Genomic DNA, 15,805 nt, shown 5'->3' on the forward strand with positions numbered 1-15,805 from the left:
CTTCGCCACTGTCACTGTTATCAATGTTCACTACTCTAATAATGACCAACCAGGAAAGTAGTGTGTTTTGCGCCCAAGCAGCGGGGGGGTTGTTCGTTTTTCTGTCTTCTTCTGATAAAAACTTAATGATGTGTCCACACTTTAATAAATTAGTCACTGTATCTCATATCTTGTTTTGTTCTGTTTAAATGCCAAATAAACAAATTAGTTTTTAATTTGCCAGTGGTGAGCGAAGAGAGGGAGAGATTCATCAATAAAGATCAGATTAAAGCAAAACTACATTTTTTTTGTTACGAATGAGAGTAAAAGGAGGAATTTGAAAATAAAATATTTGCAAATCTCATTGAAATGGTGACAGATTGAAGTTCTTCTTTTTTCTTATTGGAACTATGGAAGTTGTAATCACTGAGAAGTGATAACAATCAGCTGTTGTGCGGGTGGCATTTAGGGGATTTTTAGGAATTTTCCTTTTAAAATGTTCGAAATTAATATAAAAACTGTCATACTATAATTGATTTTTTTTAAATTAAAATTCTTTTTTCATGATTTTGTATTTCTGTTATAGTACGTTCACATTATACTGGCTTTAGTAAACCAATTGATTTTAACTGTAAATTTCATTTTTTATATTTACATTTTCAATATTACATTTCGATTTAAAAAATGGTTTTTAAATTTAGGCTTTTTTAATAATAAAAATTCAAGAAAACTGCATTCATAAAGGGGACGGAAAGGAAACTTAGGCTCAGTTATAACCCCGTTCGCCGATTGGACCACATATTGTATGTTATGTGTGGAAATCTGTCCAGAAATAAACTCATAAAATCGGGGAGATTATGTTAGCCTATATTGGAATCGGCCGCTTGGTGCTTGTCACAATTCTCGGCGGAGGTTAAATAATTTGTATACGTTCGTCTTCGGACGGCTCACAAGAAGGACGCAATTTAAAAGTATAAAGTATAATTGGACGAAATAGGTGCAAGATTCTTTTAGTAAATGTGTATTTATTTAAATAATACAGCCCGTGTGTGGAAATAATTCAAAACCCAAAATAATAAAAACAATTCATTATTAATTCAAAATTTTAAAATAATAACAAATAATACTTAACTAGATGCTATTTATATTCCAATATCCTATATAATAAATTTTAATTGAAATTTGAATTTTGTTTACTTATTTTTATTTGCACATCTGTTGTTGTGCGTAATAATAATCCAGTGGAAAATTTCAACTCTTCGCCGTTGGAAACCGCCTTCAATTGGAAATTCTTTAAAATATATACCAGCAAAGTTTTAATTTCCAATATGGCAAATTTTTGACCTGAAAGAAGCAAACAAATTTAAATTATGAACAAAATCTAGCCTCGAATCTGTATCTCTCTACCAATCTCTTACCAATGCAATTCCTTTGACCCACACTAAAGGGTATGAATGAATAAGGATGTCTTTTTTCCGCAGACATAAATCTCTCCGGCCTAAACACATCCGGATCGGGATAATATTTTGGATTTCTATGAATATCGTAGATGTGTATATTTATTTGTGTGCGTTTTGGTAGTAACAACTTTCCACCAAGTATAGTATCAGTAATACATTCACGTTTCACTGTTGGCACCGAAGGATACAGCCGTAATGTTTCACGTATAAAACAATCCAAATATTTTAGATTATTCAATTGTTTCATAGTCAGTTCGTTGATATTATCCGGAATATATTCCTGCAGTTCTTCATAACATTTTGACTGCATATCGGGATATAGGCCAAGACACCGAAGAACATATGTTAAATTCATAGATATGGTATCGTAACCGGCCAATATAAATGTATCGACTTCTTCACAAATGCCCTTGTGATCGATGAGGCCTTCTTTTTCGGCTAGCAAAAGGCTATCCAACATGGCGTAGCGTTGTTTGCCATAAATACTGAGAAATGGATTTATGTTTCATATTTTTTATAGAAATGTAATTTTGACATATTTACTTCTTATCTTTAGCATCGTCATCATCAATGGGCTCCATTAATTCAAACTCCTGTTGTCTCAATTCCGCTTCCAGCATTTCACGTCGTTTTTTAATAATACCACTGGAGAAGGAGTGCAATTTTTCTAGGGACTTTATAAAGTTTTTACCATTTTGAAATTTGAAAAATACACAATCAAATAACATAAGCGGATTTTTAAGACGTTCAATTAATAGCTCTTCGATTTTGGAATAATATTCTCGATATTCATCACCGTTCTTGTGGTCGTCTAGGCGGACACCCAAAGCAGTTTCTGGAAGGAAATGATTTGCAAATTTTTAAAGGAATTTTTAAATAAAAAATTTTATCAAAGATCTGGATTTTTTACAAATATTTCTTCAAAGCTTAGCAAGTCGTGGATTTTTTTTTTAAATCAAGCTCAGCAATGGTGATATGACGACAGTCAGGCTGAATAGGGGTAACTCAAGAGCCCTGCCGTCTATATCCCCTACGAGGCTCCTGACCCGCCCGATGTTGATGTACGACGCCTAATGGAGGAGATTAGCAGCACTGGTGATCTTATCATCGGTTGTGATGCCAACGCACATCGCTTCCACTGGGGAAGCAGTGGAAGTGAGAGGTGAGTCCATTTTTGATTTTATACTTAGTTATAATCTTAGAATATGTAATAGGGACAACGTTCGTTAATATATTGAGAGGTGAATGGACGACTCTGGAGTTATGACTGGGAAGTATCTGAGAAATGCTCCTTCTCGGACAATAGACTGATATTTTTCCAGATTCCTACCTTCAGAAGTAAACAGAAGTCTTATAGGAATCCTCGGAAGACGAACTGTCACAAATTCAAAGCCAAAACAGCAGCCTCAATTCTCATAATGGTTGAGGAAGCTGCGAACAATGACACGGTCACTTTTCTGAAGAGCTATAAGGCTTCATGTCCTTTATCATACCCTGGGAAAAGATCTTAGGAGGTATGGTGGTCACAAAACCTTGCATCCTTGAGGAAGGCGGCAAGGAAAGCATATAATACAGCTAGACAAAACTCAGTACAGATTGTAAGTACAAGAGTGAAATCGAGAAGGATTAACGTGAGTCTTGGGTCTACTATAGTGAGTCGCAGACTACTCTCTAAAGATCCAAAGTCAATAGGTAGAATTAAGCGAAGTGATGGGACGTGGGCAAACTTTGAAAGTGAGACTTTCGACCTTCTATCATCAACTCACTTCCCTGTTGTAAGGAACATAATGAGGATGTGCTGTGTGCGCATCGGCATATGGTTCGAACGAGGGAGATGGGGAAGCTGGTAGAAAACACTATAAGCTACCCAAAACTGGTATAGGCGACCCTACAAATCTTCAGGACCAGATGGTATAATACCGGCCATGCTGCAACACGCAAATGAACGAGTATTAGCCTCTCTGCCAGACATTTTTAGGGCTTGTCTACTTCTACCGTACATACCTAGTCTATGGAATGAGGTAACAGTGACCTGCATTCCGAAAACCGGGAAGCCGAGTCATACGCTACCAAAGGACTATAGACCTCTCTCTTCATTCCTACTCAAGACTTTAGAAAGGTTACTAGACTCAGAAATTAGGAATACTATTGACCAAATTAAAATTAGTAACTCCGAGCATGCCTATATCAAAGGCAAATTAGTGGATACAGCCTTACATGAGGTGGTTCGACGCATCGAGAAGAATATAGAGAAGACCGGCTAAACCTTGGCAACGTTCCTCAATATTGAGGGAGCTTTCAGCAACACGAAGCTGTCAATCCAATCCCTTCTAACGGATTGAATGGTGGCAAGCAGAATTATCAACTCATCCATAGTAGAGAGTTCCGCGAGGAAATCTGACATATGGTTGCTTTGTATGGTGGCAAGGGGTAAATAAAAGATACTGTCGACAAAATTGAATTCAGTACAGAGATCGGCTTCTATCCTAATTACCTGAGCGTTAAGAAGCACACCTCCAACCACTGGAAACTCTGATTAAATTCCAGACTGCTAGATGTGCCCTGAGGCTCCGAGAAACGGAAGCCGAGAAGTCGCTGTACTATGGCCACGCTAGTATCCTCAACATGAGATTTCTTGAGGGGAAATACTAACATCAGTGACTATGTTCCCTCTCATAGAGACTTTAATGACATCAGAGTAGATTTTCCTAGTAGGGAATCCTGGAATAGAGGTTCCTTACCTCTGTCAGGTCTGTCTTTTTTCACAGATGAAAGAAGGCACTGGTGCAGGCGTTTACTGCAGGGAATTTGAAATCTACAACTCATATAAACTTAACAATCTTTATAGCGTTTTTCAAACAGAAATCCTTGCAATCACGAAAGCTGCTGAGATAGCAAAAATACTTACTGTAGACAATACGAGACTACATATGTCGATAGGTCAGGCGGCCCTATAAACTCAAGAGAAGTTCTTTTGATTGCAGGTCCGCTCTGCATGATATATGATAGATAGTACATTTATGATGGGTTCCAGGACATAGCAACATAGAAGGGAACGAGATACCGGCGAGCTCATCCGATTGAGAGATCTGTGCAACCACCCATTGGCTATTTCATTGGCAAAATCCGCTTGTTCTTCGGCGAGGTAAACGGCAACAGATGTTCGAGAGAACCTGTTTGCAGAATCTCAAAAGCTACCTGGGCTGAATTTTCTCCCGAAGAACTTCTTCGCTGTTGGTACCTAATAAGAGAGAGATCAAAATCATTGTGGGGATCATAACAGGCCACCGCAAGATTGAATCCCTCACTTCGAAATGGGACTCCAACGGAGAGGGTTACTGTCGTCTATGTGAGGACGAAGAGGAACTAGAAACAATTGATCATACAACTCCTTCTATTTTTTCCTCTCTTCCATTCTCTTTTCTTTTTCCCATTTCCTTTCAGGTATCAAGGATGATTTTTCAAGGCTTAGCAAGGCATGGATTTTTTAATAAATATTTTTTCCAAGGCCTGGATTTTTTAATATTTTTTTTTTTTTGAAAAAATTTATAAAGTTATTAACTCACCGCATATAATATTTAAGGTAAATCGTGGTATCATTTCATTTAACGAAATAATACCATTAAAATCTTCAGATTCCAACTGCTTATTTAAATCGGCAATAAATTTCGCCGACTCTAATTTGAAAATTTCCATAAATTGTTGCAGGATGTTAAAGTGAAAGGTTGGAGTGAGCAAACGACGTCGTGTATGCCACTTTTTGCCTAAAAAGAAATAAGAAAAACTTGTAAAGAAATAACAGTGTACAGGATGTTGGATCCTTATTGAAAAAATATAAATTTCAACATGTAGTAAAAATTTAATTATGACCCTTATTATTAAAATTGGTTATAGCTGTCTTACCGGTACTTGTCAAAAGACCTGTTTTCAAAAATGGATGCAAAAACCGATACAGCAATCCCTTATCCATTATGCGGGAATCGCTCAATATCATTTCAGCATCGCTGGCATCAATGACATTATACGTCGGAGTCAAAAGGAAATATTGAACATAGCTGCGTCGAAACGTTTTAGCCATGCCACGAGAATATTCAAAAATTTGGGCTAGTATTTTAAAGAAGAATTAAATTTATTATTATTATTATTTTTTTTTTGATATTTGACCATAGTTATTAATTTACCCACCACTCAAATGCATTCTTAGCAAATCAAAATTACTACCCCAAAAGCCGCCAACAACATCAACCACATTTTCAATGGGTTTTCCATCGACGGTTTGTATCCGTCGGGTCAGTGATGTTAGAGCATAATTACGATTTAATTGTTTCAAAATGAATATAATAATCAATATTAATATTATTATTACTAGTAACGGTAACATATTTCAAAATTATATTTTTTTAATTTGCTAATAGTTGATTCGAAGCAGAAAAAATGGAACTAAATTCTTGTTAATGCATTGATGGGTATTTTATAGGCAATTTTTCTACAGTAATTCGAACCCGGATATTTTAAAATTAAAACAAATTTTATTATTACATACATGTAGTATTTTATAATACTTTTTTTTTGTGGTAAATTTTGTCTGATTAAAATATTTTAAAAGTTTTAATTTTTTAATTTCCCTTTTAAATATTTCGAAATACGGTAAATTTATTTTATACACATTTATTTTATAACCTATAATTATAAATTGTAATTACTAATTATGAGGCGGTATATAATTTTGCATTATCAACACTTTAATAACCATCTGGAATGTGTGGTAAATTTTGTTTCCTGATTGATAAACCATAGCTGCAATTATGGTTCATGGTGGCGTATTATTTGTGACAATATGTATACGCCACCCAAGGCATGGAATTTATTTTTTTTTAACAAATTTTATTTCAAGGCTTTGGAAGGCCTGAATTTAAATAAATTTATATTTTTTCAAGTATTCACAAGTCGTGGATTTTTTTAATAAATATTTTTTCAAGGCTTAGCCACTCGTGGATACAGGAGCGAAATCAAGAAGGCTAAACGTGAGTCAACGAAGCGGCAAGATTTCGCAGAGTACTATCTATATCCAAAATCTATAGGTAGTATTAGGCGAAGTGGTGGAACGTGAACAAACTCTAGCAGTGAGACTCTTTATCTTCTATCGTCAACCCACATTTCTTGTTGTAAGAGTACTATCTAAATATCCAAAATCTATAGGTAGTATTAGGCGAAGTGGTGGAACGTGATACAAACTCTGGCAGTGAGACTCTTTATCTTCTATCGTCAACCCACATTTCTGGTTGTAAGAGTACTATCTAAATATCCAAAATCTATAGTTAGTATTAAGCGAAGTGATGGGACGTGGACAAACTCTGGCAGGGAGAATCTTGATCTTCTATCGTCAACCCACTTTCCTGATTGTAAGGACTATAGGGAGGGTGCGCAGTGTGCGCATCAGCATATGGTTCGAAAGGGAAGAGAACTAGAAGCTAGCCTCAAAACTGGTGTGGGCGATCAAGACTTTAGAGAGGTTATAAGTCAGAACCTGGTCCAGATGGTAAATAGCCATGCTGCAACACGCAGATCAGTGAACGAGTATTAGCCCCTCTTCAGGACATTTTTAGGGCTTGTCTACTTCTATCGTACATACCTAGTCTATGGAAAGAGGTAACACTGACCTTCATCCCGAAAGCCGGGAAGCCGAGTCATTCATTCCAAAAAGATTATAGACAGTTTAGCCTCTTTTCCTTTCTACTCAAGACTTTAGATAGGTTGACCAAAGTAAACATAGCAACTCCCAGCATGCATACATCAAAGACAGATCAGTGGATACAGCCTTACATGCATCGAGAAGAATTTGGAGTCCTCTGGCTACACTTTGGCAGCATTCCTCGACATTGAAGGAGCTTTTAACAATGTGAAGCTAAAAGCCATCCATTCTGCTCTCGTAAGCTCAGGTATCCCCTTCACTTCTAACGGACTGGATTGATAGAATGGTGGAAAGCAGAATTATCAACTCATCCTTAGGAGAGAATTCCACGATGAAATCTGTCAACAGATTCACACCACAGGGAGGAGTATTATCTCTCCTTTCTTTGGCTTCTGGTGATAATTTTGTAGCCTATGCCGATGATGTAGTTCTGCTGGTTGGTGGTAAGTTTCTTATGACAATTACAGATATTTTGGAGGGTGCCCTTTCAACTCTGTCTAACTGGGCATACGCCAAAGGTCTTGGTGTAAACCCCTATAAGACAGAATTGGTGCACTCCACTAGCAAACGTAAGATTCCTAGTTTCCGCCTGCCATCACTGGTAGGAGTGACCCTAACATTTTCTGAAGAAGCAAAATACCATGCTACTATCCTTGACCGCAAATTAACGTGGAATAGAAATGTTGAGGAACGCTCTATGAAAGGACCGCTAGCACTCTACTCATACAAGAACTCCATAGGTAATAGCTGGGGATTAAGACCGGAGATCATAGCTGTATGTGACGATCGTACTCCTCATTCTTACATATGGTTGCCTTGTTTGGTGACAGGGAGTCAACAAAAAGATGCTGCTGACAAAATTAAATTTAGTACAGCAATCGGCTTCAATCCTGATCACCGGAGCGCTAAGAAGTACACCACAGGCAGGCTTGAATGCGATCTTGAATCTCCAACCACTGGACATTCTGATTAAATTCCAGGCGGCCAGGTGTGCTCTGAGGCTCTGGGAAACGGATGCCTGGAATTTGCTGAACTATGGTCACGCTAGTATCCTAAACATAACGCCAGGTTGTGACTTCTTAAGGGGAAATATTCATATTAGTGACAATGTTCCCTGTCACAGAGACTTTAATGGCATTAAAGTAGAGTTTGATGTCATTAAAGTCCAGGATTCCCTACTATCCTGGACTAGTGGCTCCTTACCTCTGCCAGGTCTGTAATTTTTCACTGACGGGTCAAAGATGGAAGAAGGCACTGGTGCAGGCGTTCACTCTAGGGAATTAGAAATCTACAACTCGTATAAACTTAACAATCTTTGCAGCGTTTTTCAAGCAGAAATCCTTGCAATCACTAAAGCGGCCGAGATAGTAAAATCACTTACTGCCGACATTACAGGACCGGTGACTATATAGGTCGATAGTCATATAGTCATATCGTGTACTATAAACTCAAAAGCAGTTCATGATTGCAAGTCCGCTCTGAATGATATACGATATACGACGAGTTAACTTATGTTGGGTTACAGGACATAGTGACATTGAAGGGAATGAGATAGCCGACGAGCTTGCTCAACGGGGCTCACAATCGTCCAATCTTCCGATTGAGAGATCTGTGAAACCACCCATTGGCTATTTCATTGGCAAAATCCGCTTGTTCTACTGCGAGGTCGGCAACAGATGTTCGAGAGAATCAGGTTGCAGAATCTCAAAATCTATCTGGACTGAAGAGCTAGAAACAATTGAGCATATCCTCTGTAGATGTCCATCGATGTGGCAGAAGACACAAACAGTTTGAACGATATGAAATTGATAATCTAGCCTTCTTCTCTAAAATAGACCCCAACCATATCCTAGGCTTTGTCAAAAATCTGACATGTCTAAAACAACCATTTCTCTGCTCTCCTTCTCTCGCTATCATCGCAATGGACATTAGTCTCCGAGTGGAAGGTTGTTGCTATCAAGTAGCCACATGTAGTGGGGTTTTTAATAAATCTTTTAATTTCCTTTATTTATTCCCTTTTCTTTATCTTAATTTTTATATCTGTGGTGGTGCGTATCAAAAGTCCACATTGAAAACGAAAATCTTCGGGACGGGTTACTGCTTCCAATATGAAATTCTTAAGAACGTAGACCAAAAGTGTTTTGATTTCCAGCAGGGCGAATTTTTGTCCTGAAAAATATACAAAAAAATCGAAATTTTCAAAAAATTGTATAACAATTAGTTGTTACCCACCAATGCAATTCCTTTGTCCCGCACTAAACGGTATAAAGGCAAATGGATGACGTTTTTCCGCCTGTGATGGCGTAAAACGTTCCGGATCAAATTTCTCCGGATCCACATAGTATTTGGGATTCATGTGTATATCGATGATGTGCATGTGGATTTGTGTACCTTTGGGAAATAGCATCTTGCCACCAAACACCGTATCCTCGGTACATTCACGTCCAATAATTGGCACTGACGGATACATACGTTGTGTTTCTTTTATAAAACAATCTAAATATTTTAAATTATTTAATTGTTGCATATCCAAGGTGGCATGATCACCAGCTATGTGTTCGTTTATTTCATCATAGCATTTTTGTTGCATATCCGGATGCAAGGCCAAGGCCATAAGAACAAATATTAGAGCCATTGATGTTGTATCGAATCCTTCAAACATAAATGTATCGACCTCTTCGCAAATGCCAGCGTGATCGATGAGGCCATCTTTTTCGGCTCGCAGCAACGTGTCCAACATGGCGTAACGGCGTTTACGATAAATGCTAGAAAGAGGTAAACAAATGTTTGAAATTTAAAGAGAATTTTTAATTATTTAATAAGAAGACCATTGATTACTTATTCTCATCATGATCATTTGCTTGTATATCTTCCTCCTGAACCACATCCCTGCTATATAGCTCACGTCTCTTTTCAATGATTCCACTAGAGAAGGCATGCAACGTTTTTATCGATTTCAAATATTTCCGGCCCTCAGCTGAATTGTAATAAATCCTATCGATAATCATGAGAGGATTTTTGATACGCTCCAATAGACTTTTGTCCACCTCGCTAATCAGCTGGCGATATTCATCGCCATCCAAACGATCATCCAGGCAAACACCCAATGCGGTTTCTAAAAGGCAAAGAAGCTATGTTATTTGGAATTTCAATCGAAAACAATTTTTCTCTCTCTCTCCCTTACCACAAACATTGTTGAGAGTTATGCGTGGAATTAATTCATTTAACGATATGATCCCATTGGAATTTTTATTTTCCACTAAACCATTTAAAGTTTTAATGAATTTCAAGGATTCCGATCTGAGTGGGAAACAAGTTTAAATTATTTCATAAAATTTTTATTTTATTTAAAAAATTTATTTGGGCACTTACTTGAAGGTATACATAAATTGTTCCAGAATATTAAAGTGAAAGGCGGGAGTAAGTAAACGTCTTCGATTGTGCCACTTTTTGTCTGAAATAGGGTAAAAAATATATTATTAAATTAAACAAGTGAAAAAGCGTTAAGTTTGGCCGGGCCGAACTTTTGATACCCTCCACCATAGGTATACTGACAGATACTTGAAATGATAATATAGGGAACATACCAAAAGGTGAACCTATACCGATAATTTTACAAACCGGTTTTGTGTAAACCATTGTGTACACCAAATACAAATTTTCAGCAATTTGTAATGAAAACCCCAAAGCGTGGACAGATTACTCATATTGCATGGTAGAATATACAATCCTCAAACTTCTACAATTTAGATTACATACTGTAGGAATTAGAATATTTTGGGGTTATAGTTATAGGTTGATAAACGCGCTCAACAACCCCAAAATACCAAAAACTGAGGATGTCTTATATGGGGGTTATCCGAAAAAATGAGCCTATATTTATATTTTTTTTAATGAAAAAATTTGGTACCCAATAAGAACCATTTGTAAAAAATTTCAGCGAATTCGGTTTAAAAACGCGCTTAGAAAATCCCCCAAAATAACGTGAATTGGGGGTACCGTTATATGGGGGCTACCAGAAAAAGCGAACCGATATTTATAATTTTTAGTGGAGACATTTGGCACCCAAAAAGAAACCAATATACCAAATTTCAGCGAATTCGGTTGAAAAACGCGCTCAAGAACCCTAAAATACCGAAAATTGGGGCTGCCCTTATATGGGGGCTACCCGGAAAAATGGACCTATCTTTATAATTTTTGGTGGAGAAATTTGGTATCCAATAAAAACCCATTGTTCCACATTTCATCGAATTCTGTTTAAAAACGCGCTTAAAACCCTCCCCAAAATACCGTCAATGGGGGTGGGGGGTAACCGTTTTATGGGGGCTACCAGAAAAAGTGAACCGATATTTATAATTTTTAGTGGAGACATTTGGTACCCAAAAAGAAACCAATATACCAAATTTCAGCGAATTCGGTTGAAATGCGCGCTCAAGAACCCCAAAATATCGAAAATTGGGGCTGCCCTTATATGGGGGCTACGCGAAAAAATGGACCTATATTTATTTTGGTGGAGAAATTTGGTATCCAATAAAAACTCATTGTACCAAATTTCAGCGAATTCGGTTTAAAAACGCGCTTAAAACCTCCAAAATACCGTAAATTAGGGGGTACCTTTATATGGGGGCTACCAGAAAAAGTGGACCTATATTTATAATTTTTAGTGGAGACATTTGGTACCAAAAAAGAACCCAATGTACCAAATTTCAGCGAATTCGGTTGAAAAGCGCGATCGAAAATTGGGAGGTACCCTTATATAGGCGCTATGGCTAAACGTAGAACGATATAGCCCTTCTTCGAACTTAACTTGCCTGCAGACATAAGGCGACTCTATGCAAAATCTATCTAAATTCCTTCAGAAGATAGCGTGATTACAACAGACGGACGGACATGGCTAGATCGTCTTAGAATTTTAACCTGATCACGAATATATATACTTTATAGGGTCGGAAATGAATATTTCGATGAGTTACAAACGGATTGACAAAATTTAAATATGCTCCATACTATGGTGGAAAATTAAAAAATCCACGCCTTATTTATCCCTGAAAAACATTTTTAACAACTCCAGGCCTTGTGGCTAATTGAAAAAATATTTATTAAAAAAATCCACGCCTTGTGGCTACTTGGAAAAAAATATTTATTAAAGAAATCCACGCCTTCTGGCTACTTGGAAAACATATTCATTAAAAAATCCACGCCTTGTGGCTACTTGGAAAAAATATTTATTAAAAAATTCACGCCTTGTGGCTACTTGGAAAAATATTTTTTAACAACTCCAGGCCTTGTGGCTACTTGGAAAAAATATTTATTAAAAAATTCACGCCTTGTGGCTACTTGGAAAAAAATATTTATTAAAAAATCCACGCCTTGTGGCTACTTGGAAAAAATATTTATTAAAAAATTCACGCCTTGTTGATCACGGAAATAATATTTATTACAAAATCGACGCCTATTATCAACCCCAACATGAACTCAACACTGACAGGCAATTAAAATGTCATTCAACCAGCAGTTAGTTAATAATTAGCATATCGTTCTTGTTATTATTATTTTTTTTAATTCCTGATAGATTGTTTCTAATAGTTTTTATAATTATTCATAATTGTACAATTAGTACAATAACAACACAATTTGTAAAAATTCACATCTTACCTGTACTCGTTAAAAGACCCGTTTTTAAAAATGGATGTAGGAATGTATAAAAATAACCCTTTGTCAGGATGTGAGGATCATTCAAAACCAATTCAGCATCTTTGGCATCGATGACATTGAGAACAGGATTCAATAGGAAGTAGATGATATAGCTACGTTTAAATGCTTTGGCATAGTTGCGAGAATAATAAAACAATTGTTCTACAAAAAAAAAAGAAAATTAAAAAAAATTAAAATCAAATACAATATTAAACATCATCACACACACACTCACTCACCCAATGTTATTGACAGAAAATCAAAATTACTACCCCAAAATCCACCAACTATGGAGAACGTCTCTTCCACGGGTGATCCATCGATTGTTTTAATTTTTCTTACAAATGAGGTTATAGCATAATCACGATTTAATTTTAATAGAAACAATACAAGTGCAAATGCAGCGACGCTTGATACAAATAATAAAAACAGAAACATTTTATTTGGCAGTTTTGTAAATTATGACCTCTCTCTATATATACACATTCGAATTAGCGCAATTGATTAAAATCATCAGCTATCTGCTTTGGCGTTCAGTTAAAAACTGATTGCAACTTGCATGTAAATATTGAGATTTAGACTTCGTTAATCGCATGTCAGGGCGTATTGGTGTAAGATTGCTGCTGGGAAACTATTTGTTAACTTATCAGATCAGATTCGTATTTGTATTTCCATCAATTATTGATGTTAAAGGTCATCAGTGTTGGTGGTGATACATATTTGCCTTGAAAGTAATTAAACAAGGTGTACTTTTTTTTCTATGACAACAATGTTGTTTTTGTAATATATTACAAAAACAACATTATTGTTATAGAAAATAAATTGTCAATGGCTGAAATTTAATGTTAGGGTTGGTCATAAAATTTTTTTCGGAAATATATGTATGTATATAAAAACATTAAGCAAATCCTCTAAATAAACATACTGTTGTATTATCGTGGTAAATGGCGCTCTTTCTGGTACGATTTAGGAAGAATTTAGAATAAGTTCATTAAAAATATTTTACCCTATCATTCTAGACCCAATTCAGTATACTATTCCAAATTTCTTGCAAATCGAATAAATAAAGGGACTTTGGTGCGTCATTATTTACGTCATAAAATCGGACGTAAATATATATAGGGGGCTATATCTAAATCCAAACCGATTTTCACCGACCTAAGCACACATCATTTCAGACTCAATTCAGAACACTATGCGAAATTTCTGGAAAATTGAAAGATATAAAGAGACTTTGGAGCACGAACATTAGCACACATCATTTCAATCTTAATTCAGTACATTATGCCAAATTTCGTGCAAATCGAATGAAAAATGGGGGCTTTGGTGCGCCATTAACATAAAATCCGACGAAAATATATATGGGAGCACGAACATTAGCACACATCATTTCAATCTTAATTCAGTACATTATGCCAAATTTCGTGCAAATCGAATGAAAATGGGGGCTTTGGTGCGCCATTGACATAAAATCCGACGAAAATATATATGGGAGCTATATCTAAATCTGAACTGATTTTCACAAAACTTAACACACAGCATTCTAGGCTCAATTTAGTATGCTATGCCAGATTTCATGAAAATCTAAAGATATATAAATATTTAAATCGGACGAATATATAGGAGCTATATCTAAATCTGAATTAATTTTTTCCAATTTCAATTAGGTTCGTTCATGGGTCAAATAAATCAGCTGTGCCTAATTTCATATCATTCGGATCATAAATGACCTTATTCAAGGCCTGGATGACCTTATTCAAGGCCTGGATGACCTTATTAAAGGCCTGGATGACCTTATTCAAGGCCTATAAATAAAGTCGTCCAGGGAGACCAGAAGTCCAAATTTTTGACATTAGACTTGAGGAAAAACAGCTGACTTTCGCTTGATGGGTGACCCAAAGCCTATAAATAAGGTCATACAGAGAGATCACCTGGATTTCAGCTTCCACTCAAGTTTGCTGTCAAAATCCATTATTGTGAATTGACTTCCATTATGGAAACCTAAACGAAGGCCAAATTTTTGACATTAGACTTGAGAAAAAACAGCTGACTTTAGTTAATAGGTATTGAGGTCGCCCAGGGATACCACCTGGATATCAGGTACTCTTAAGTTTGCTGTTAAAATCCATTATTGTGAATTGACTTCTATAATAAAAACGTAAACTAAGTTCAAATTTTTACAATAGACTTGAAGAAAACATCTGTTTTCCGATTGCTACCTAGATGACCATATTAATAATAATAATAGATCTTGTTACTGAAAAAGTAACACGGAAAATCTAATGTTATACATTCATATTTAAAATATTTTACTGGAACCTTTTTTTCGGACAAACACAAATATTTACTGGGCATTGAGACACCAAATCATTTACCGAATTTCGTTAGGAATTCAGACTTTGGTCTAATCTAAAACTTTTGCGGTTTACCGATAATACCAAAAAATTTCACGCCGAAGTGGAAGGCCACGATTAAGATGGAAAGACCAAGTGAAAGACAACATTGCTGAATATGATCTTTCAAACTGAAAAAACTGCGCAAAGGACCGACGCGCCTGGAAATCTTTTTTAAGCTCGGCTTATGGAACGAAAGTTCTGTCGCACGCTAGCTAAGTAATACAAAAAATAATTACAGAATTGCACTACAGACCTAACTAGTTTACTATTCGACATATTGTTCATAAATTTCAATTGTATTATATTATTAACTTAGAAACATCCAATTTTTATTATTATTTTAATTTATTGGCATATTAGCTTTACAATAACGTTCTATAACTTTATTTAAATCTTCGACTAGTTTTTTTATAATTTATTACAATTAAAAAAACCAACACCATTTTAACAATAATTTAATAATTTTTCTAGAACATTTTACTTAATATTTTTTAATTAATTATTATCCTATCTATAAATTATGTTTATAAAAAATATGTGTATATAGGTATATAAATAAATCTTTGCATTAATATTTCAACAAA

At 35.9% G+C, this 15,805-nt stretch overlaps 1 protein-coding gene across 1 annotated transcript; it reads right to left on the reverse strand.

Moving 5' to 3' along the window:
- Positions 1-1,347: 1,347 nt before the first annotated feature.
- On the reverse strand, positions 1,348-13,263 carry LOC133327072 (cytochrome P450 4p1-like). Its single transcript, XM_061535649.1, has 11 exons — positions 13,065-13,263; positions 12,787-12,987; positions 10,504-10,585; positions 10,316-10,431; positions 9,970-10,246; positions 9,364-9,896; positions 9,184-9,300; positions 5,343-5,543; positions 5,006-5,203; positions 1,983-2,274; positions 1,348-1,924 (listed from the first exon to the last, which is right to left on the reverse strand). The coding sequence occupies exons 1-11, from the start codon at positions 13,261-13,263 to the stop codon at positions 1,348-1,350; spliced, it is 2,793 nt and encodes a 930-aa protein (XP_061391633.1).
- Between the last annotated feature and the right edge of the window lie 2,542 nt (positions 13,264-15,805).

The sequence above is a fragment of the Musca vetustissima genome, unplaced genomic scaffold, assembly GCF_032173495.1.
Source record: "Musca vetustissima isolate MV318-11 ecotype Yass unplaced genomic scaffold, APGP_CSIRO_Mvet_v1 utg347183, whole genome shotgun sequence".
NCBI lineage: Eukaryota > Metazoa > Arthropoda > Insecta > Diptera > Muscidae > Musca > Musca vetustissima.

Excerpts from the sequence above, each read along its gene's own strand:
- LOC133327072 (XM_061535649.1), bottom strand. The coding sequence starts at position 13,263 with ATGTTTCTGTTTTTATTATTTGTATCAAGCGTCGCTGCATTTGCACTT. Across the intron at positions 9,897-9,969 it reads AATGATCATGATGAGAATAA|CATTTATCGTAAACGCCGTT; the intron begins GTAATCAATGGT and ends ACCTCTTTCTAG. Across the intron at positions 5,544-9,183 it reads TCAATGTGGACTTTTGATAC|CCCAAATTTTTGAATATTCT; the intron begins GCACCACCACAG and ends TTAAAATACTAG.